The sequence below is a fragment of the Haemaphysalis longicornis genome, unplaced genomic scaffold (assembly GCF_048455015.1).
Source record: "Haemaphysalis longicornis isolate Haplotype H1 unplaced genomic scaffold, Haemaphysalis longicornis Haplotype H1 scaffold_9, whole genome shotgun sequence".
NCBI classification, from domain to species: domain Eukaryota; kingdom Metazoa; phylum Arthropoda; class Arachnida; order Ixodida; family Ixodidae; genus Haemaphysalis; species Haemaphysalis longicornis.
The window spans coordinates 168,569,044-168,592,884 of record NW_027526460.1 but is presented as its reverse complement, the minus strand read 5'-3'; the positions used below and the strand labels follow the sequence as shown (position 1 = coordinate 168,592,884).

General features: G+C 49.6%; 1 protein-coding gene across 4 annotated transcripts in view; it reads left to right on the top strand.

Annotated features, from left to right (window-relative positions):
• Gcat (Glycine C-acetyltransferase) overlaps positions 1-23,841 on the top strand; it is a 68,509-nt gene that overhangs the window by 10,360 nt on the left and 34,308 nt on the right. For 3 of the 4 annotated variants that reach the window (XM_077685374.1, XM_077685377.1, XM_077685373.1), the window contains exons 3-4: positions 14,420-14,509; positions 22,593-22,812. In XM_077685374.1, coding sequence (XP_077541500.1) covers positions 14,420-14,509; positions 22,593-22,812 — 310 coding nt within the window. The remainder of the gene's footprint in view (positions 1-14,419; positions 14,510-22,592; positions 22,813-23,841) is intronic. The other variant, XM_077685375.1, reaches the window with a different exon arrangement.

Here is a 23,841-nt window from a genome sequence, read left to right as displayed (position 1 = left end):
CTTTAGGACAATCTCTAAAAGCCACTAACAGACTTTTGTGTGAAATGGAATAAAATCAGTCAACTGAAGATGCATGAACTGAAACCAATGGCATTGCCTTCTTTTGAAAAAAGATATGACCTCCACAGAATTTTTTTCCGCGAAGGAATCCAGCAATTTCAGCATGCTCGGGTGCTCCTGCGAAAAGTGCGTAATCTGGCGTTTGCAGGAGTCCCTCCTCTCACTGACACTACACCTAAACAGGGAGTCGTCCTTATGAGTGTTAACCGGGGAAAAAATTTTGAGGCCGCTGCGTTTGGACTCACTGATTGACTTTGCAAGCTTGTCAAGAGACAATTCTTTACATAAGCCGTTGCTTCCATCTTTTGAAGCCACTACCTTCCTGGGTGAAAAGGTATTATGGACATCATGATAGGGCCTTTTCACCGTATGTCCCTGATGGCAAGGCGCCAACTTTAGGGGATAAGACGCTCAGCGCCCTCTCTCAGTGGCAGCCCTGGTAGGCGAGTGTGACGGAATGGGAAGGAGGAGAAAAAAAATCGTAGCTTTTGAATGGAAGCAGGTTTTGCCAAAGGCCTTCATGAAATACCTAGGTAAGACTACTTAAAGCGCACTCGCAGGTAAAATTTCAGCAGCGCGAAGGATTAATTGCGGCTTTCTCATGCACCTAAAGTTTTCCAGCGACAGTGTGTTCAAACTCAGAAACTTGCACAAAACATTTTAGCCCTGCGAGAACAGCCACCTGCATGCATGCCAGGCGTGGTCATGCAGCCGCCGACATTCATGCTCGCCACTGCTTGCCAGAACGTAACTCTTGCCATAAACGAAGTTTCATGTGCATGAAAAATGTGATAATTGCAACTAGCGTTGCACTAGTGAGAGCCATGCAGGTCACTAGTAAAAGCGGGGATGAAGTACGTGTTGCGGTGCTAAGCCTAAGCCTACCCTGCTGGGGGTGACAGCGTGACAAGCTCCTTCGAGCACTTCGAAACTGCCACTTTACGTGCGCCGCTATCAGTTGGCACAAGTGGGTTAGGCCCCACCCACGCGACGTAGGCATGGCCAGACCATGCTGCTTGACATCATGGTTCCCGTTGCCGAAAATTGAAGGGAGAAAAAGCCCCTGCGAATGCTTCGTGTATTTGCCATTTATCAGGCAATACTTTTCATGTCTCAGAATCTTGTTAGCCATTCCATTCCGGGGAAATGAGAGCATTTTGTTGATGATTGTGAACATTAATGTCGCCGTCTTTTCTTGTGCACTCCGTTTCTTTTTTCTTTTCCTTTTGTGTGTGTGTGTGTGATCACAGCTTTCGGTTACCTGCTGCAGCTGACAGGGGACAAATTCTCTGAAACAAGAGGACTACGTTTTGAAGAGACGGGGTACCCCGCAGGGGGCACCTTGTGTACTCAAGGTGTTTTGGTGAGTAGCGCCACCATGGTCCCGAGCTCCGCAGGGGTGCCTACTTCCGTAGGCACTTGGTGTCTTGCAACACCACGGACCCGAGCACATGTGGGTTGGACCCACCCACGTCCCGGCTGTGCGTGGCTTTGCCGTGTCCGGGGAAAAGGGGAACCTGGTGGCTGAGCCAAAGTTGGGGTTGTTTTGGACCTTTACGGCCCCCCAGCAGCGGCAACACTTCACTTTGGCCCCCGCTTCTCGCAGACGGTACCCCTGGTCTGACCCGCCCGGGGGGAATCAGCCAGTCGCCTTTTCCTCTCTTTCTCTCCACTCTTTCACTTTCCTATCTCCTCTCCTACCCCTGTCCTGTCATCTCCTTCCTTCCTGATTTCTACATTTTTCCTGGCGGCAAGGGTTAACCCTGTGCAAGGATATCAACCTTGGTACCAAGTATAGGGTTATAGCGGCAGGGTAACGGTTAGCGTGTACTTTAACGTCACGTTCCCTTGTTGGGCTCGGTGGTGGGCGACCGGCTCTGCCGCCGAATTGATTCCATGCTCATATGGCTTTTTCTATCCCCCCACAAAAAACTGATCGGCCTTCTAAAAGGGGCCGCACCGAGGTAACACAATTGAAACCAGTCTCCCAAGGTGAAACTTTCACAAAATACCTGGTTATCCACTCTGAAGATGAAAATGCACCACTCGCTAAAAAATCTGTCTTCCTCATTGCAAAGTGCCTTGAAAGTGTTGTCGGCCGGGATTACCAAGCTAAGAAACTAGCCTCTGGTGATCTGCTGGTAGAGGTGCAACGAAAAAACCAAAGTCAGAACCTACTAAAACAGAACACCCTGGCTGAACTCAAAGTAACGGTCACACCACATCGTAGCCTGAATACAACGCAAGGCGTGATCTCTGAGAGGGAACTGCTTCACGAAACAGATGAGGATTTGCTTGAAGGACTGAGGGACCAGGGCGTCACGGCTGTGCGACGGATCACCATGCGTCGCGCAGGTGAGGAAATTCGAACTAAGCATGTTGTTCTGACCTTCAACCGTCCAACGCTTCCTGAATCCGTCCATGCTGCCTTCATATCCTGTCCAGTACGCCCCTACATACCTAGTCCTCGAAGATGTTTCAAGTGCCAGAAGTATGGCCACGGAACTCAGTCTTGTCGTGGCCGACCCACCTGTGCTCACTGTGCACGTGCTGACCACACCAGTGATGACTGCAAAAAAGAACAAGTGAAATGTCCAAACTGTGGGGAACCACACGCTGCGTATTCACGTGCATGTCCCGCATTCAAAAAGGAAAAAGAAATAATTCAACTCAAAGTCACTGAAAACCTAACCTTTGCACAAGCACGCCTGAAGCATGCCCTGCTTTCAGGCAGAAGTTACGCAGACGCTGCTCGCCGGGGGGTGGAGCGTCGTCTGGTGGATGCGGGCACCCAGTGCAACCTGGTCCCGCCACAGCCCCCCGCTCAGCAGCAGATAGTTGCTCCCGTGGCTTCTGCTGCTACACCCTCCTCTAGTGCTGTGCCTAAGGCTTCTAGCGCGACCACCTGTGCTGCGCCTAAGGCCTCCAGCACGAGCTCTGGTGCTGTGCCTAAGGCCTCAAGCACGAGCTCAGTCCAGAGGAGCGATGATCTCGCTCCGTCCCGGGCATCTGCAAAACAGCAGAAGGCTGCTCCTGCGGTCACTGCTGTTGCAGCAATGTCCAGTGCTGTGGCTGCGGCCTCTAGCACAAACAGTGTCTCCACTGACACTTCTCCTTCAGAAACCTTGGATGAGGCCATGGATGTCTCTCCAAGCACACCTGCTTCTGAAACACAACAGGAGCGCCGCAGTTCCGCTGGTCGGGGTAAATCAAACAAACCGAAGTCGTCCAAGATCACTACACCGGGAACTCACTCGGCGACCTAGGTAAACTACTCAAAGGGCCCCAAAAACAAAACTCCCTCTCTAATGACCCTTTTAATGGAAAAAGAACATCTGTATCTCTCTTCTTCTCTTGGTATTTATGGCTGCTGAAAGTGTTATCCAGTGGAATTGTAGGGGGCTGTTGAACAACCTTGACGATATATATGATATACTCTCAAATCACAAACCAAACATACTGTGCCTGCAAGAAACACACCTACGCCCATCTCAGTCAAACTTTTTAACACAATACACTATATTTCGTAAAGACAGACTGAACTACCACCATCCGTCTGGTGGTGTGGCAATAATAGTACAGAAATCTGTCGCTTGTCAACACCTGCAGCTACAAACTTCACTTGAAGTAGTTGCCGTTAGAGCCATAATTTTTGATAGACTAATAACAGTGTGTTCTCTTTACATTCCACCGGACTATCGTCTATCCAGCGTCGAATTTGAAAACCTCACCAATGAGCTACCTGAACCCTACTTAATTATAGGGGATTTTAATGCCCACCACCCCCTCTGGGGATCTGCGCGAGCTGATGCGCGAGGGCGGCTAATTGAAAAGTTCATCACATCATCCGGCAGTTGCATCTTTAATAAGAAACATCCAACATACTACAACACGGCCCACAACACATATTCTGCAATAGACCTGGCAATTGGCTCCGCAATTTTACTGCCCACCTGTGAGTGGAAAGTAATTAACAACCCCTATGGCAGCGACCATTTCCCCGTGAAACTACTAGCTATAAGCAATAACTCCCAAGACACCGATTCGCCTCGAACCTTTAAACAACATGCAGCTGACTGGAAAACATTCAAAGAACTTTCCAGACTAACCCCTTCAGTAATAAGTCATTTAGATGTTGAAGCAGCCAGCTCACTTATTACGGCCCATATTCTTGACTGTGCTCAGAAGAGCATTCCAGAGACCACTCCTAAAACCCACCCCAGACCTAGACCATGGTGGAATGAGGAGTGCAAGCGCGCACGTTCCGAACAGAATAAAGCATGGGCACTCTTACGCCGCTATCCTACAGCAGACAACCTGCTTAAGTTTAAACGGGCAAAAGCCAAAGGAAAGCGGACACGGCGCTTAGCAAAAAACGAAAGTTGGACAAGGTTTATATCGTCTATAAACTCTTACACAGACTCTCGCAAAGTATGGACTAGGATAAAGAAACTAAAAGGCTACAAGACCAACCCTACTCCCCTTGTAAATAGTGTGGGTCACACAATAAAAGACCAAGCAGATGCTCTCGGCAAACATTTTGAACACGTATTCAGTTCCTCTCATTACACACAAACATTTTTACAGCACAAGAAAGCAGCTGAGTGCCAGCCCCTTTGTGTGAACCAACGCTCAAATGAAGGATACAATGCACCATTTACGATGCCCGAACTAATTACTGCATTGTCCACATGTGGTAAGTCAGCCCCTGGAGCTGACAGAATCAGCTATGAGATGATCAGGCACTTACACATTGACACACTTTACACAATACTCTCTCTCTTTAACAAAATATGGCAGAAAGGCGGCTTTCCAAAAGCATGGAAAGAGGCAATCATTGTACCTCTTCTAAAAGAGGGGAAAGAACCATCCTTTGCTGCTAGTTACAGGCCTATTGCCCTGACCAGCTGTTTGTGTAAGCTCCTGGAAAAAATGATAAACCGGCGACTTTTTTACTTTCTGGAGTTTCATGGTGTTCTAGACAAAAATCAGGCAGGGTTTAGGTCTGGGAGATCAACTACAGATAATCTGGTTGCGTTTGAATCGTATGTTAAAGATGCTTTTGTCCATAAACAGCACTGCTTCTCTGTATTCTTTGATATGGAGAAAGCCTACGACAGAACGTGGCGATATGGCATTCTATTGGACCTGCAGTCGTTTGGCCTTAGTGGCAATATACTCAATGTTATTCAAGACTATTTGTCTGATCGCACATTTCGTGTCCGCATGGGGACTGCCCTGTCTAGAACATTCGTTCAAGAAAATGGCGTACCCCAGGGAGGAGTGCTGAGCTGTGCACTGTTCATTGTTAAAATGAGTTCTCTTAAAACTGTGCTGCCTCGGACTGTTTCATACTCTGCCTACGTTGACGATATCCAAGTTAGCTTTAAATCCTGTAATCTGTCGATATGTGAACGTCAAATCCAATTAAGTGTCAACAGACTGGTTACATGGGCTGAAAGAAATGGTTTTAAGTTTAACGCTGATAAAAGTGCTGTTGTTGTCTTTTCTAGGATACGCGGTGTACAACCTCTTCCTTGTATCACGTTAGGAGGTCAGCCCATACCAGTGAAAAAGGAACACAGGTTTCTAGGTATTTTGCTCGACCACAAGCTCACATTCATACCACACATTAAATTACTAAAAGTAAAATGCCTGAAAACAATGAACATTTTAAAGGTACTATCTCATCAGTCCTGGGGTACGGATACAAAATGTCTGCTAGCACTTCTTAATAGTGTTGTTAGGTCAAGAATAGACTACGCCTGCATTGTATACCAGTCTGCAACCAAAACAGCACTCAAAATGTTGGACCCAGTATACAACTTGGGGCTTCACTTGGCCACAGGGGCATATCGAACAAGTCCTATTCCATCCCTTTATGTCGAATCAAACCAGTGGTCTCTAGGGTACCAGCGCGCCTACACTGCTCTGATGTATGCCGCAAAGATGACTTCTTTGAAGGAACACCCTCTGAATACCATAATGAAAAATAACATAACTGATCATCTCTTTGAAAACCGACCATCCATAGCTCCACCTTTCCCGCTGGCAGTTTCACACCTCGTCAGCGAGTTCCAAGTTCCTCTCACTGATGTCTACTGTACCTCAGTTTATGATTTGGTCGCTCCGTGGGACACTTTCCCAATTCACTGTGACATGTCCTTTAGAGGAATTCAAAAGAAAAATGTACCAAACTTTGTCATCACTCAGCATTTTCTGTTCCTCCGTGACAAATACAAAGCAGCTGAATTTTACACAGATGCTTCAAAAACTACCACAACCGTATCCTGTGCTGCAAATGGCCCCCTACTTAATATATCCAAAACAATGAACAGGAACACAAGTATATTCACTGCAGATGCGCACGGTGTTCTACTGGCTTTGAACCACATTCTTCGAAACAAAGTTAAGAAGTCAGTTATATACACAGATTCTCTCAGTGTCGTCTCAAATCTTTCATCTCGGAAGGTCAGTAGAAACCCTACTCTTAATTGTGTTTTAAGAGCTCTCCACTCTGCTTATGGCCTGAAACTCGTTGTCACAGTCTGCTGGGTTCCCGGCCACTGCGGCATTCGTGGAAATGAAGCTGCTGACCGTAGTGCTGCAGCTGCCGCCCTTCGAAGCAGCGTAGACATAAACAAGGTCCCATATCAAGATCTGAAACCTTTTGTAAAAAGGAAGTTGCAGGACCACTGGCAGCAACAATGGGACAGAGAAACCGAGAATAAACTACATGTCGTTAAACCCAAAATAGGAAAGCCCCCTGCTGAAAAACATGACAGATTTGTGGAGGTAGCCCTATGCAGATTGAGAATTGGTCACACACACATCACACACTCATACCTTTTAACAGACGCAAACAAGCCACACTGTCATCGGTGTGGGGGGCAGCTCTCAGTTCTTCATGTGCTTGTTGAATGCGAGATGCGCAACATAGAAAGAAAACGTCACTTTCATGAAATATACACTCATTGCATACCCTTGCACCCTTCATTATTTTTGTCAGATAGTCCCATGTTTTCTTACAGAAGAGTGTTTAATTACCTTGCCGATGTTGAATTCTTAAAGTACATAACATACTCCCCATGATCTCACTTGTCCTCATGTTCCGCCACAAAACAATGGCGGTATTGTGGGGTTTTTAACAACTTGCATACCAATATTTCTTACTTTTAATTATGGCCCTATACACCAACTTCCGTAGTTTAATTTTGATGTAGTGGATTTTTTACAGATTCCATTTTAATATCGCCTCAGCATCCCACCATTGTCATGGCGCTCTTTGCCCTCGTCGGCCTTGCGCCATAAAACCCTAAATCATCATCATCATTGAAGAGACGGGGTAGCGCCATGCAAATGCATGTGTTCGGGCGTTGGGGTGTTGGGGTAAAAGAATGACCCTGCAGAAAAGCACTGGGGCAAGGGGGCAAAGTGACACGCACTGCCGCCTGTCCTTTCGCTTGTCGCTTTGCACCTTTGGGCTCTTTTGCAGGGCCACTCCTGTTCCCCAGCACCCCAACCCCAGAACACATGGTGCTACCCCGTCGCTTCAAAACGACGCCCCTTTTTTAGAGAATTGGGACCCAGCTTTGTGGTCAATACCTATGTGCTGATGTGTGCATATTTTGTTGAGTGTTGCGAGCTGCTACCTCACCTTTCTTTTTTGTGCTCTTAATTATGACTGCACTGGACCATCACGCGATTTTCGTTACCTGTCGGTGTTTTTTCATTACTCACTGCAGCTAGTGAACTTAGGTAATAGAGTGGGAACTGTTACTTGAGCAGCAATATCGACAGCTTATTCCAACAACGTCACTGCTGACAGTGATTTATAAAAAGCGGAAAAGGTCTTTCGATCACAGTGCTTTTCACCTGTCCTGGCATCTGTTCATTGCATTTTCTTTTGCCTATGCCCTGCGCACTAAGCAGAAGAGCAAGCACAGTTTTTGTGCACCCACCTGAACAAATACAGAACGGCGGCAGAAAAGTGCTGATTTCATTTTAGTGCAAAGTGGATACAGCAGCCACCATTTTCCAGGTTACTTCCGTGCTCCTGATCTCAAGTGTCACTTTGCTGAGACAATTTCCTCAAAGCATAAGCACATTTTTTTGTTTTCTGAAATAAACATGTGTTGCTTCATAAGTGTAGGGTGTGCAACAACAAACCTATGTGCATTAACACTTCCTTTTCGCCAGTTTTTAATGTCAGACTGGTGAGTCCTTCAAAAAAAAAAAAAAAAAAAAACCTCCCGTGTTATCTCTACTGACTGGAAACCTGAGGAGGGGTGAAGCATGCCGTGTGTAAGTGTAGTCTTGGCGCCTTGGCATTTTTTGCCAACGGAGATGAAACCGTTGGGGGGGTAGAGGTATTCAGCTTAGCTGAAAAGTCTCTTGTCTTTGAAGCACGAAGCTCCCTAGCGCAAGGGGTAAACGGGTGTTCCATTGTATTTTTAGTACGCGTCACGTAGCACGGGACGTAAACGAGTTTCCCGGTGTTTTAGTACCATGACTACATGAGATGAACGACGATTACAATGATGACGAGAGGAGATGCCAACAGCCCCAGCCCCTAACTTTGCCCGTAAAAGTTCCACTAGCGTCTAGAAGTAGACAGAGCTAAAGTTAAATCAAAATGGTTTAAGGCTTGAATTGAAACAGTGTAACACTAATTGTTTACAGGGTTTATGCTTGCTTGACGGTTGCAGTCCTCTCTGACAATGAAGTTGTGTGCATCACCACATTGTTCAGACGCGTAGAAAACGTGCTTGCTCTCGAGAAGCTTTATGCCCTTCCCCTCTTTTGCACCAATAAAATCTAGAGCTGTCAGTACAGCGAAGTTCAGCTAGCTATATTGTTCTTATATTGTTCGCCATGGCGAGCTCCTGCCGGTGGCAGCGTGCCCCTTTTAGGTGCCACACACTCCCGACGGGGGTGGCAGCAGCAGCAGCAGCCTGTGCAGTTTTTGACAGAGAAGCTGTTTAGCTGATTGTTATTTCTTGCGTCCCCAGTTAAAACGAGCAAGAAAATGCCGGGCGCCCGTTTTTGCAGGCGACTGACCAGGGTCTTCTCTGCACGTTTGTCAAGCCAAGCGTACCGTATCACTTAGGGAGATTGGCCAACATTGCAGGGATCGCCCGGCACTTGAAAAAACCAAGAAAATGTCGAGCGCTCGTGTGTGCGTGCCTCATGGCGAGAGCACGTCTGTCAAGCCCACTTGGGAAGATTGGCCAAGATTGTGGTGATCGCCTGGCAGTGAAAAGAAAACAAGAAAATGCCGAGCGCTCGTGCGTGCGCGGCTCACGGTGACCACCCAATGTCTCTGGCGCACGTTTATCGAGCCGGCCAAAAAAAAAAAACACTTGCTTGGAACGAGAAAGACACATCATAGCATACGCCCCTCCAAGGTGATGTCCTATGGATATCACTTCCAGAAAAATCAAGGGAGCTCACACGTGTAGCAACAGGGTTGTTCCATGCCAAACGTCTCAGAGAGTTCGCTCAACAATCTCTGATTACACTAAAAATTCACGGTTGATCCCTTCCCTTTGCTATTCATTCGCATAGCCGATTTTTGGCTGGAAGAAATTTTTCGGTCTCTTACAGCCATTTGAAAATCGCGGCGGTGACGAAAACCCTACGTTGCAAGAAAAATTTGCAAAATAAAAAAATCACGCCATATCCACGGAATGAATGATGATAAGTGGGGCGAAGCTCGAGAGGGGGAGATCATCGGTAACCGTAACTCTCCCGTGAAAGTTCGCCCATTACATCATTAAGAAAGACGCAAGACTGTGTGCGTACATTGTACAAATCAACTTTTATTTTCGGAGCCAATGCTCCCAGGCCCAGACCTGGTGAAAGACCCCGCGCCATCGAGGACTACCCCGCACCTCCACCACAATTTGTCACGTAGGATGGGACACAACGGTAAAGAAAGAACTTTTATTTAGGGCGAACTTGTGCCCGAACAAGACGAGAGGAAACGAGCAAAGGTCCTTGAGTCTCGTTTGATCTCCGAGAACGACTGCCTGCGTTCGTGGCGTGATCTCCCCCTCGCAGTGCACGTGCGCTCGCGCCTCCGTTGGCGAACACAGACAAGCTCGTGCTCCCGGTGCCGAGTTTGCGCTGCCGGTTGCAGCTGGTTCTAGCGCGTGCAACGCGGCCCACTTTGCGACATCTCCGAAAGCATGCGGCGGTCACGTACCACGAGACACAAGGGATGGACAGACCAACGCCGCCTGTATTAACATTGCCTGACGCGTCGCGCGCTTTTCAATGGGAAGGGTAGGGACGCTTAGTTCAGGCACTGATCCGCTATGTGGCGCGTGCCGGCGGACATTTCGCCTTACGTCACTGCTCGCGAGTCGCGAACGCTGCACCCACTTCTACGACGTGTGTCTGTCAGCTTGCCTGTTCGGCTTCAAGGGCCGTTTCGCTTACATCTTAGCCGTGACGGGGCGCTAGTTCTGTGGCGCACTGGGGATCTCGTTCAACGTGTCGCTCGCTTCATACTTGCTGCATTTTTCCAAAGATAAAGACGGAGGCGGACTGAAATAGTCTAAGAACATACTGATTGCCGGGTAGACATATAGCTAACAGAAAAACGATATTTTCGGATGGGGCAGCCACTATTTTACCGATATTTTTCTTTCTGGAGTATTTAGAGAAGAAAAAATTGCGTGCACGTTTTTTGTTCAGGCGCTTACTTCTACGATTACTTTCCAATAATATCACGTGCTTGTAAACTTCAGAAAATTATAGGAAACAAAAGGATAAGCAGCTGCGATCCCGCCACGCTGTCCGGGCGCTTCTACAGTATAGTCCTCAATTTTAGAAGTGCGTACCGATGCGGAGTGCGAACAGGGGGGTCAAAACAATACCTAAATGCGGAGGGGATAGAGGGGGGATGCCCCACTCAGAAAATTTCAGGGCCTGTGATCCGAGTAGATAAGCGCGCAAAGCCGGCATCAGCCTGCGGCAGCGCAAGGGATTTTGCTTCGTGACAAAGGAAGTTTTATCAGTGACAGACCAAGACAGACAGGCATGGTGAAAAACAAGAAGGCGTAGGAGCGCCGCCTCGGGAACGCTAAACAAACTTTCCACTATTTTGCATAGTTTCTGAGAAGCGGCGCTGGCTGGCGGACACGAAAGCACGCTGGAAGGCTACGGAGCGGGGAAGGGTAGGAGAGAGCAACAGGAGAGTGGCTGTTTGGCCATTTTTCGCTCACGCGTTAGGCACTGTTTATACAGGCGGCGTTGGACAGACCCATGGCTTTAGGAGCTTCGGCCTTAAAAAATAAAATAATATACGGAGTGAACTGAATTATTTCGGAGAAATAGAAAAGGAAGTGCGCTTCCTTGCTATGATGCATTGGCAGTTGATAGTGTGTTTCAAAAATGGGCTTTGCAGTGAAGCAAAGTGGCGTTTGTGAGCAATTTTTTTACACATTTTTTACGGCTATTGAAATTTTTATAAAGGCAATGTGGCTGCATACATTGTTTATATTGTTGACGGTGAGTATGGTAGAAAAATAGGGCAGCCGGGAACCTGGTAGCTCTTGCGTGATAGTCATGAACTTCGAATAATTAGTGAAATTGTCCATCTTCAAATGCTTATTGCACTGTGTGGCGGTTCATGTAAAAGTACAGGCTTAGGCTCGTTTGAAAGGCTGTACAAAGGGAATTGGTTTCAGAAAGTTTAATCAGAGTGCTCTTTGGTTTGAGCAAGAAAATAATTTTTATATTGAGCACCCACTACGGCCCCAGACGGTGGGCCGTAAGTCCTCTTCACTGCAACGCCGCTTCCTGCGGGGCAGCGGGGAAGACATTTTTGCAAACAATCTACAACTTTGCTGCCCACTTCGGAGCAGCAGGCGTGTGATGCTATGCGGATTAGAAGCAACGGAAGGGTTATTGGCGCACCTAAAATAAAAGCAATCAGCGAAGAAGAAATTTTCAAAAAGACTTTTTGACGACGATCCCGTTTCGTACTGTCGGCCGGGAAGAAAAGACGTAATACACGGTCACCAAAAGTGATTTCTTTGCTAAATCTGTGAGAACTGATGAGGCGCGGCAAATTAATGTGCTCTATAAAGTGCGGACTCTCTCCGTCCGCAGTTCCTCTCGTCCTGCCGGCGGTGCACACACAGTTTGCGTGCGCATTGAGCATCGAAACTTGAACCCTGTGCTCCATGCCGCAGGCTTCAGGCAAAGTGCAGCAGAGCTGATGTCACCAGTTGCGTGCAACATCGATGACGAAGACGGCTTGTGCAGCCACTGTCCGGCCGTGTCCCGGCAAAGGCGCCCTTCTGAGCAGTTTGGAGAGCGCTCTAGATATGGACAATGTTGATGGTTGCCATGTTGAAAACTGGATCGCAGGTGTTCACTGCATACTAGCGAAAATAGCTTTAAATTCTTCCAAATTTTCGGAAGAGTTTAAAGGCACTGTAGAAGATGCACCACTTAATAAGCAAACAGCGAGCAAAGTTCCTGCGAGAGGTAAAAACCAGCCGAAAATGAGGGGAAGATTGTCCTTTTAGAACTCGCAGAGAATTATTGCTTTCTCGTACAAGATGCTGCACAATTGTATCGCTGGGTGTATACACAAGCCACGATACACCCAGAATTCTCGAGACCTCTGCGTAAAATTGCTAGTCCGTCATTTAGGACTGTCTTGACCACACAACAGCGGCCGTGCCTACATTTAAAGTTAAAGCATTTAAACTTCGAAAACAAGAGTTCCCTGCTCCCAGAAAAATTCGCTATTTGTCCGTTGGGGCATCGATCATCACAGTACAAGAACAAGGAAAATTGCCTAAACTTGTGCTGTTCCATGGAAATGAGTGGATTTGTTGGCTGAGTGGAACGTTTTTACAGTGTCACATAGAATGAACGCCTTCGACGGGGTTGGCGCCACCGTTAATTAGCCATTGGCAGTTAGGGCCGGTCTTCAGGGACCGTACCAGGGGCAAATAATTACACCCCATCAGTTTTTTACGCGGCTGTAAAAGAACACTAAAAGTGTATCCCTGCTTGAGGTGCCAGAAGAAATGGTTGAGGAAAAAAAGCAACGCAAGAAAGTTTGAGTTGAAAATTTATTTGAAAGGTACGTGCATCTTTCACCACCTCATACCGTAACCACTAACAACTGTCAATGCTGGGCACTGAGACTTTCCAAATGGCAAAGAACCCACTCTGGCGACCACAATAAAATCTGCAGACTCTTCAATCCATCAAGACTGGACCGGCAGCCGATCTCCCACTGCATCTGTGTCACTTCCATGAGCGGAACTGATCATCTGCCCGTGATGCCCTTCCGAAATCCAATACAAGCCAGCTGCACTCCTGTAGAGCAGCTAATCACGTAACAACTTGAAGCGCGCGACCTGCACTGTCGCCCCACCTCTCCGCTGCCGCGCAGGAAGGGTCGTTGCAGTGAAGCGGACTTGCGGCCCGCCGTCTGGGGCCGTGGTGGGTGCTCAATATAAAAATTATTTTCTCGCTCAAACCAAAGAGTACTCGGATTTAACTTTCTGAAATCAATTCCCTTTGTACAGCCTTTCAAATGAGCCTAAGCCTGTACTTTTACATGGACCGCCACACAGCGCAATAAGCATCTGAAGATGGACAATTTCGCTAATTATTCAAAGTTCATGACTTTATCACGCAAGAGCTACCAGGTTCCTGGCTCCCCTATTTTTCTACCATACTCACCGTCAACAATATAAGCAATGTATGCAGCCACATTGCCTCTATAAAAATTTCAATAGCCGTAAAAAATTTGTAAAAAAATTGCTCACAAACGCCACTTTGCTTCACTGCAAAGCCCATTTTTGAAACACACTATCAACTGCCAATGCATTGTAGCAAGGAAGCGTACTTCTTTTTCTATCTCTCCGAAATAATTCAGTTCGCTCTGTATATTATTTTATTTTATTTATTTATTTATTTATTTATTTTCGACTTTTTTTTGCAATGTAGGGTTTTCGTCAGCACCGTGGTTTTCAAATGACCGAAAACTTTTTTCCTGCCAAAAATCGGCTATGCCAATGATTAGCGTAGGGAAGGGATCAACTGTGAATTTTTGTAGTGTAATCGGAGATGGTCGAGCGAACTCTCTGGGACGTTTGGCGTGGAGTGGCCCAACAATGATGGAATAAAGGTCGTTGTGGCAGCGAATCGTGGGCTTTTAAACTGTCGTGATAGTCGCAGTTCATTTCCTGTGTAAAGCAATTGATGCTTTCCCCTGGGTGTTGGCCCTGCTCCAGCTTCTCCCCGAGCTGCTTGCACAGCCGCGCCTGGCATCGCGTTGCATCGGCTGAGGCTGCACTAAAGCGCCGCGGCCCTGCTGTTGCAGAGCCACCCGGAGGTCGTCGAGGCCGCCAAGAAGGCGCTGGACACGCACGGTGCCGGCCTCAGCTCGGTGCGCTTCATCTGCGGAACACAGGTGGGTGCGTGGCACGGGCTGCACTGCACAGCCACTGGCGCTGCCCACTGTCGCACTCTCGTCACCCCAAGCAACACTGCCTGCTCCGCAGGGCTGGAAAAGCTTGGTCGTTTGCGTCAAGCCGCTTCCATTCGCTTTCCTGTGTCGCCCTGCTCCCAAAGGCAGTGTTGCGTGGAAACTGCTTCCAAAGGGCGCTGCGAAGTGTGCGGCCATGCCAGTCGCATTGTGCAGGGAGCCATGTGTGAGCGGTCGTTCAGCAGGGCGGGGTGCACTCTGGCCTCGGGGACGAATGCTCTGAGCCACTCGTCACAATTGCCTGGTCTCCAAGTGGCGGCACGGTTTCACGGGACTTGGTAGTGAACTCTGAGTGTGGGGTCCCCCTCAATTCAGCTTGACCGCATAGCGCGCTGCGCTGTAGTGTACGCATTGTGACCAGCAGACGTTGCAGTCGTCCTGCTCAAAAGCAAAGTATTTTTACAGACTCATTTTACTGTTCAGTTGGACCCTCACCATTTCATCTCAGTGTGAGTGTGCTTGCCATTCCGAAGGGTAGGCGCTGAACAGGATGGGAACAGGTGCAGCCGTGGCACAAAGGACGGGCGATCGCGTTACGCTAGCAGACACCTGCAAGTAATCAGCTTGGTAGGTGTGCCTTGCCATACAGCACTGCTTTGTTTTTACTTTCTGAGGGCAGGGGGGGGGGGGCTTCCACCAGTAAGCCCTCTGTTTTTATGCTCAGAAAAAAGTTAATGAACACTGGTATATTCGTTATTTGGAACAGGAGACAAATCTGGGCCAGTTGGTTCAGCATCATTTGCGAAAGTGCGAAAGGACGAGGCGAGCTGCAGAATGCACAGGATCGGCGCTGACCAACAACTGAATGATTTATTCAGACAGGAGAAGAACACGCAAGGATGCGCGTGCAAGTAACAAAAGAAGAAATAAAGATGCAGTTGATCCCGGATTTGTCGAAATATTGCATGTAGCGGACAGTCCAAACATCCCTTTGGAAATCCTGTGCAGAAGTGCAGCACCTTTGTTTGCGTGTATCGAACGCCCGCCCACCGTCACCTTCCATATATCGAACACCATGCCGCAAGTGCCCCTGCAAGTGCTCTTCACCTGACGGAGTTGTGGGCGATAAGGATGACTTCAGCACCGACTTGACCTGCTTGATGCGGTAGCATGGGGGTAGCCTCATGACAGCGAGAATGCAGGGTGTGATTGGACGCGACAGGGGAGGGGAAACCGACAGGAGGTGTTGTGACCCAGTGGCGGCTGGTGCGTGTTTGTTTTGTTTGCGGCAGCGTGTCTTTGGAGCCATGGTCACAAAAGGAGTGGAAGAACGGGGATTTAGCGACGGAGGCGGACATTGTCAGACTGCCATTGGAAAGAAGTGGTTGGTTGCAGAGTCATTCCAAATCTCAGTGCAGCCTGCTCATTCTGGAGCGTGTCGTGTGTGTGTTGCTGAAGCTGGTGCAGCAAAGCGGCTTCGTTGCGGCTCCAGATGAGAGGTGTTGGGATACAAAAGACGACGGTGTTTGGTTCCTTGAGAGTGTATTAGAGGGCTTTCAGCATTCCCTTGTGAAATTCCAGGTGCCACATCAGCACGTAAGTTCGAAAGTGCTGACGACATGCAGGCTGTGGCAGGTCGCACTGATGCGGCAATCACGGCAATTACCAAAGAAGCGGACCTTATTAGCAACCTTGGCGCCGTTCCCAACCGCCTACAGCACATGAGCTTGCGTCAACGTTCAACTTGATTCGTAGCCGTGGCGGCGCAGTAGACTGCTTTCTTGTTTTAATGATGTTAGTAATCTTGAAGGTGAACTTCATGACACAGAAGATAAAGCAACGGACTTTTTTTGTGCTAAATACCATATTTACATAATTGTAGGTCGACCCTTTTTTTAAATTTGACAATCCAATGTTGGGGGGTCGACTTAGAATCGAAATCGAACCGTCTGCCGCTAGTTACGGCAAGAGAAACAAGAAATCGGGGGTGCTAAGAGGTGGGGACAGCTTTGCACCCTCGTTCCCATGGTTATGGTCTAATGGCGTATTCGGTTGGCCGCTCCGGTTATCTGGCGCGAAGTCGCCAGATGCCAAGGCAGCTCGCAATCAGGGCGCTAGAGGCAGTGTACCAACCGAATGCATCGGCGATCTCAAAGCAGCGCGCCTGTAGCACCACCGTGCAGCCAGCGCAGGGAGCCGCCGGGTAAACCGCGGCATTTTGTGTCACGTGACCCGTCTTCCCGGCCAGATCGCGCCACGCTCTCACTTCGAAGTCAGAGCGGTCGGGAGCGCTCCGAGTCGGAGGCTGACGCTCCGAAAGAACCAACCGAAGGTAGTTCGAGCGCTCGAATTCTACCAACCGAAGGCGCGGCCGCTTTTTAGAGCACTCCAGAGTGCTCGTAAGCACCCAACCGAATACGTCATAAATTGAAGTGTGAACCGCATGGGGCGTTTTCTGTTCGCGAAAATGCGCCGTGCTGATGCTGCCGATACCACCCGCATGATGCGTGCTACGCGATCGGCGATGGCAACATGGCGGCGTCCCCAGCCGCGAAGAGCTGCGCGTAGCTCCAGCGACCGCTTTTAACCGCTCTTTAAGGTATCACTGAAGGCACAAACGAAGACGTTTGTGCAGGAAAGGAGACGATAATGTGGTCGAAAACGACACTATAAAGCATCATCCGCGCCGCTAGGGAAAGCGCCAATCAAATATCTGCCACCGTGGTAAGCCTAAACATCTCCGGCGGCACCAGCCGGCCTTCCCGAGCGCTTTCAAACTGCCGCCATGAAGAGCGTGCCTCCCCATTGGGACAAGTCGCCAGGCTCCTCCCACTGCTGCGCCTGTCACGTGTAAAGCAGTAGAAGCAAAAGTCGCCCGCGCAACGCCGACGCGCACAAATCGCGTACAAAAACGCGTCAAGCGTTTTATTCGTCTCTAATAAACAAAATGAGTATTAGCGAATCCCTCGATTCAATGCGCGGTGCTAACGTAGCCCAAATCATATCACATTGTTCAGTACACTCCGAACGCGATGGTAAATCGTGCGCGGCCGCTTCCGTCAGCCGCCTTGTTGTTGGTTTTGGTATCACGCGGCAGTTGCCGCTGCTGGTTGCTTCGATGGTTGTCATCTTGCAGCGAATGTGTTCTTCACGCTCAGCCCACAGCGCATGGTTATTCTGGGTGCTTATACAAAAGCATTTCTTTTTTAACATCTACCGCACATACCGCGAGCGCACGGCTCTTGTTGGAGCATCAATCATTGATGGTACAGCCACCGTGTGGGTTGACGGAAGCGCTTTCTCTTTGCGATACAATTTTCTAGGCGGCGCTCGCTTTTTCCTTCCTTTTTTTTTTTTTTTTTTTGATAGTGCAGTTTTTTGGAATGGACCTACATTCGAGTCGACATACAATCGGGTACATACGGTACAGTGCGGTGGTCGTTTCATATTTTTCGTGCTTTGAGGAGATCGGTGTCGAGGCCGTGGAAGTGGTAAGCGAATATATCTACTTAGGTGAAGTTGTAACTCCGGATCCAAAACATGAGGCAGAGATAATTCAAAGGATAAGAATGGGGTGGAAAGCTCGGAAAGCTTCCATTGACATGCAAAGTTGTTGGATAAGCTTCAGATGGGCCTATTTTGAATTATCGATACAGTGTATTCGCTTATAACGTATGTCGCAGGAGCTGCAGAAATCCGCACAATAAGTGGTACCGCACTATAACCAAAACATGCGCGAATCCAACCACATCACAACCTACCTCTCAGGTCATCCTTTATTTTGACCTCAGAATAAACGTTGACCTCAAATGCACGGCACTTAAAAGCGAAGGCCTGGTCTTTATATCGTTTTTTTTTCCTTCACATCAGCCGCTGCTGCAGGATCTTGCAGGGTCTTGCACATTACAAGCGCGGTCTTGCAAACAGGGAGAACGGCTTTAACTTCCGTTGTGTTTGTTTTGGAGGATCGTGGCTGCGTTTATAGCGTCTTTGAACAGATGCCGCGGAACGTGATAAGAACGCCAGCGGGATTTTTTTTTTTTACCGCACCTTGCGTTCACGATGCCAAAGGCGGCTGCTTATCAGCGCAGCGTACTGGTGGTGGAAATCTTCGGCTTCGCGCGGCTTGCTTGTTCGGAAAGGGAAAGAGCGGAGGCTTATCTGCACAATGTCTAAAGCGTGAACAGCATGGAGCGATTTCTTCTCGCGAAAACATGCAGTGCACGCCGCAGGCACTGCGACGCCGGCTCGGTTGCAACTGGTGTGGTGTGCCGCGCGGTAAGAGTGGGAAGAGGCGGCAACATGGCGTCGGCCCTGGCTGTGAAGTGGTGTAGGCAGCTCCAGCGACCGCTTCTAACTGCTCGCTGAAATGCCTCACGAGGCGCAAGCGAGGATGCTCACGCAAGAAAAGAGCTGATAATGTGGGCGAAAAGAGGAATATAAACTGCCATGAACGTTGCTTGTGAAAGCGCCCATCAAAAAGCATTGCGGTGCTAGGCCTAAACATCTCTGGTGCGGCCAGCCAGCTGGTCGGAGCGTTTTGAATCTCCCGCCATTGGGTGCACGTCTCCCCATTGGTGCAAGTCGTCAGGCTCCTCCCACTGCCATGCGAAGAAGCCACCGCGAGCGCAAAATCGTCGAACCAAGCGTGGAAAAAATGCACGCGCAACGCCGACGTGCACGAATCTTGTGCGAAAACAGGCCATGCGGTTCACGCGTAATAGAAACATCTTGCCGAGCGCGGACGGCGAGGGGAGTCGCTATCTTCTGAGGTGCGTCAAGCAAGGAAAGTTGTGGTTATCACGTACGCGCGAACTAAAAGGTGCCTATTTTTTCCTTGTGTGTTGAAGTTAGAGGAGAGCAAGGGATGCACGCTGCGTCAGATGGCCGATTTCATCCGCTCTTTTATCTTTTGCTACCCTAAAACGATGCCCCAGCTTCGCCGGTCGATAAGCAGTCCCGTGAGAAAACCGCATTTAAACGGTATTGTGCCTCAGTCAACCGCATTCTAAGCGGTATGCATTGAGTTCTATGGGAGGTGAACTGGTGGCCACACAAACCCACGTTATGTCCGGTCCCGCGCTATAAGCGGTTACGTTATAAATGGTCTGCACTGTATATTGAACTATTTCACGATCCCCTTGGAGTTTGATATATCCAGGATTGACTGTGTAAATGCCACACTGCCAAAATCACATTTTCTCTAGAAATGCTACCTCACAATCAAGCAGTGCGGCGTAGTGCGTGTTTGCATGGTGCATGTATTGACGGTGTGCTAATGCACTTGTCACCATTTTTCCAGAAAGCTTCCAGTGTCAAGTTCAACGACACAGACATGCGGGTTTTCCTGATGAGACCCTTGTATCCGCATCACAAAAGGTGATCTGCACGCTGAAAATGCAAGGAAAACTGCTGGAAGACAAATATGGCGAGCGCAAAAGACTGGCAGTAATTCCATGTATTCACGGAATTTGGCATCGCATCAGAGCGCATGGACCATGGCTGGCCAAAATGTCTCGGGAAATGGGTGGCAGCAGTTGCGGACATACCTTGAGGTGGTCATAAACGGAGAGCATTTGTTTCCAAGGACGCTAGAAGGGGGAGTGCCCTGTCCTTCTTTTCATTTGTTGGCCTTGACCCTTGCGGCTACTTCAGCTTCTTGCTCTTCGGAGTTGCCCTTGGGAGCTGAGCAGCGCTGCCTCCCACTGCCCCGAGCCCCCCCACCGCCCTGTGGGCACGGCACTTGGTGAAACGGCCCATGACAGAGGCCCACTCACTGCGTATGGAGAAGTGCTGCACCCCTGTAGTGGCAGGGTCAAGTATCCAGAGGCACACGGAAATCTGAGCAGAAGCCTAGCGACAAACGCAGACAGGAACTCTCCTGAGCCCACTCCTCGGGGCATGCAGTGGGCTTCGCAAAGCATGCGGCAATACACATCGTTATTGAAAAGCAGTGGGAGGCTGCGCTGCTCAGCTCCAAAGAGCAACTACTACAGCACCTGCTGATCCGACAACCTAAACAAGCTGCCAGGGCCAAGGACTCTTAGCCGACGACTGAATGGAATGACAGGGCACTTCCACCACTTCCCTTTCTAGCTTCCTTGGAAACAGAGTTTTTTGTCTCTCTCCCATTGCTCCTCATTGAAGACGTTTGTTTTCTGTGTGTCTTTTTGTTTTTTTTTGTGCTTGCCCAACTTCTGTGTTTCAGATCTGCCCTTTGCTGCATGTTTTACAAAGACCACTGATTGTAGTGGTAGCTAAATAGGAGAGGGTTTTGGAGAGTCGCTGTTAGTATTGGTTGCCAAGCGATGGCCTCGCATCTACTCAAATTTTCATGTGCCTCTGGAGGCTTGTATCCAGTGGAAAAAGACCCGGAGGAAAAAGAAGAACAGGAAAAAAATGCCGATGAACTCCATGAGTCGCCGTGTGTTCACCGACGTGTTCACAAGCGCTGCAACTGCCTGCTCCTGAGATGGAGCAAAGGCTCTTGCGCGACCCATTTGTTGTCAGCCTCCTCGACTCACGCCTTTCGGGCCAGCTCTGCTTGAAGTTGCAGGTCCATCAATCGGAAGGCGCCGACAACGAAAATGGTGTCCCAAAAAGTGCGCGGAGAGCTTCTGTGAGCTACAGCTTGCCGCCGCCTGCGATAACAAGTTTGGCTCTCACCGCCGCAACCACGATAGTTGTTTTCACTGCTCCCGTGAGCCGTCAACACGTGAATTCTGCAGCCACACACCACATCCATGTTCAAACTGCCCTGCGTGAAATGATTCCTGCAACTGAAGTGTGCTGAAGTGTGCCGCTCGATGAAGCCAAGGCACAAGCTCAGTTCCATTCAACTACATGCCGTCGGGTCATTTGTCGCGGCAAGATTCATCGACGTCACCGTTGAGAGCCACATGGAAAAGTTCAAAGTCGACTTCGGAGCCGCAGTGTCCGCTGTCCCGAGCAGCTTCCCTACGTTGCCGGCCATGCTTGACCATGTCGACACTTTTTCTCACCGAACCCAGCAGTCAGCTGCTGCGCATGCTAAGCTCGTACATGGCATGACTTTAGTGACACAGGAAAACGAGCTCTCGGTGCTTGTACGTGACCTCTTACTGTGCCTCTTCTGGGACTGCTAGCGCTACGAGCCCTGCAAGTTGTGGAGTTTCTCGACGAATTCCACACTCCGAAAGCAATGTACCGGCTGTGTGTCGGCTTGACTCGGCTGAACAAGGTCCTGCATGAATGCCACATTCTACCAGCCGTTGAGCAAGTCCGTGGCCTCCTTGGCACTGCAACAGTTTTTTCAATGCGGGATGCAACAGCCAGCTTCCATCAGGTGAAGCTGAGCTCCCAAGAGCTCAGGATGTTCCTCACCCCATTTGTCCAACAGTGCTTTTGCCGGCTCCCCTTTGGCATCACCTCCGCGTTTGATTACTTCTAAAAACAGAGGGCCAAGATGCTGGAGGGTCAGAGCTGCCAATATGATGGGCGACGTTCTGGTCTTTGGCCGCACCCAAGAGGAGCACGGCGCTAGGCTGAGCCAGGTGCTGTCTCGCCTCACAAAAGCAGGCGCGGCGTTGAACCACGACAAATGTGGTTTTGGTGTCTCCAAAGTCTCCTTCCTTGGAGTCGTCATTTCAGCTCAAGGCACCAAGCCAAGTCCAGAAGAGGTCGAAGCAGTCGAAGCCCTAAAAGCTCCAACCGGCACCGCAGGTGTCAGACGACTGCTCGGAATGGTGAACCATCTTTCCAGGTTTTTGCCACACACACGTCACCGCGGTGCAACCAGCCGGTTCCCTTGGACGGCCCCTTGCAGGTGCGGACAGCAGGGAGGGTGTGTTGTGCCTGCGAACCACCTGGACTTGTGACGTGTCTGGCGTCCTCCATCTCCCGTCCAGTCTTCACGGGGAGAGATGGAGAGGTCGCCCAGCCCCTTTGTTGGGTGGCCACCAGTGCGTGCCACCATTTGACTTTACGATTGGTTTGCCACTAAGGGGTAGCTTCTTCGTTTACGCTTGGCAACTGAGGGTCGAAAGGCCCTCGCCCCCCGTGCTTGACGGCCTTCCCTGTCACCCTGCAGGACATCCACACGGAGCTGGAGCAGAAGATAGCGCGCTTCCACGGCCGGGAGGCAGCCATCCTGTATGCGAGCTGCTTCGATGCCAATGCGGGCCTTTTCGAGGTGCTGCTGGGCCCCGAGGACGCCGTCTTCTCAGACGAGCTTAACCACGCCTCCATAATCGACGGCATCCGCCTCTGCAAGGCGCAGAAGTACCGCTACAAGCACCGCGACATGAACGGTATGCCCACCGCCTCCCGCAGCCGACGTGTGTTCAGTGCTACTCAATCTTGTTCTGATCAGTCTGCGTGCTCGCTGTTGTTTGCCTTTCTATTTTTCTCTTTTCCCCGTGTCTTAATTCCTATGCTGGCGTTTATAGATCACCACCTTGGTGGTCCTCATTTCACTGTCTGGTTGCCTGCTCGTCTATCATGTACCGTTTCACCTTCATGGTTTATAGCCCAGTGTTTTGCTGTTTGTCTGCATGTTCACAGCTCGCCACCACCGCGGTTGTCCACTGTCTTGTCCACATGCCCCACACAGTTTGTCCACTACACCTTACACAAACAGCCGCACGTTTCGTTCTGACCCACGGGTTAGCAGACCACTGTTTGTCTTAACTATCTGCCCACTTCAACGACTCGTTTGTTGGTTCGTTCGTTCGCAAGTTCTCTTTCTCTTCCTTTTGTTTAACATTGGCACAGCCTCCTGCCCCCATCAACTTGTAATTTCTCTTTCGTTCATTCGTTCGCAAGTTGTCTTCTCTTCTTTTTTTCTGTTCTTTTTCTTTTTGTCTGTGTAACGTCTGCGTGGCCACCTGCCTCCAGCAGCTCGTAATGCCTCTTCTCTGCGCACAGGCTTCACGTCAACAGCCCGTCGTTTGTCTACCTATGCCGGGCTTTCACACCCCCGCACAGTCGGCTCATTCGGCCTCAACAACAGCCCGCACCACGTGGAAACAGCCTGCTGGGAAACTTGGGACTTCTTCCTTCTTCACTCTCAGCTCCTTAAGGGGTATTCACACGACGGAGCGTTTCAGCGGAGAAATCCGAGGGAGGTCGTGACGTTACCGCAGGCGGACTTCTGCTCGGCCAACTCCTTCACTCACACGGAGGATGCATCTGTCGGACGGACATCAGTGTTTGCAGTCGCCTATCTCTAAAGCAGAGCTGCCGTAGCACCACCGATTCCGCTACGGCGGCAATTTGTGCTAAAGCCCCTACGTACTGATCCTGTCAGCCGCCCAAAAATTGGCCGTGGACGCGAAGTC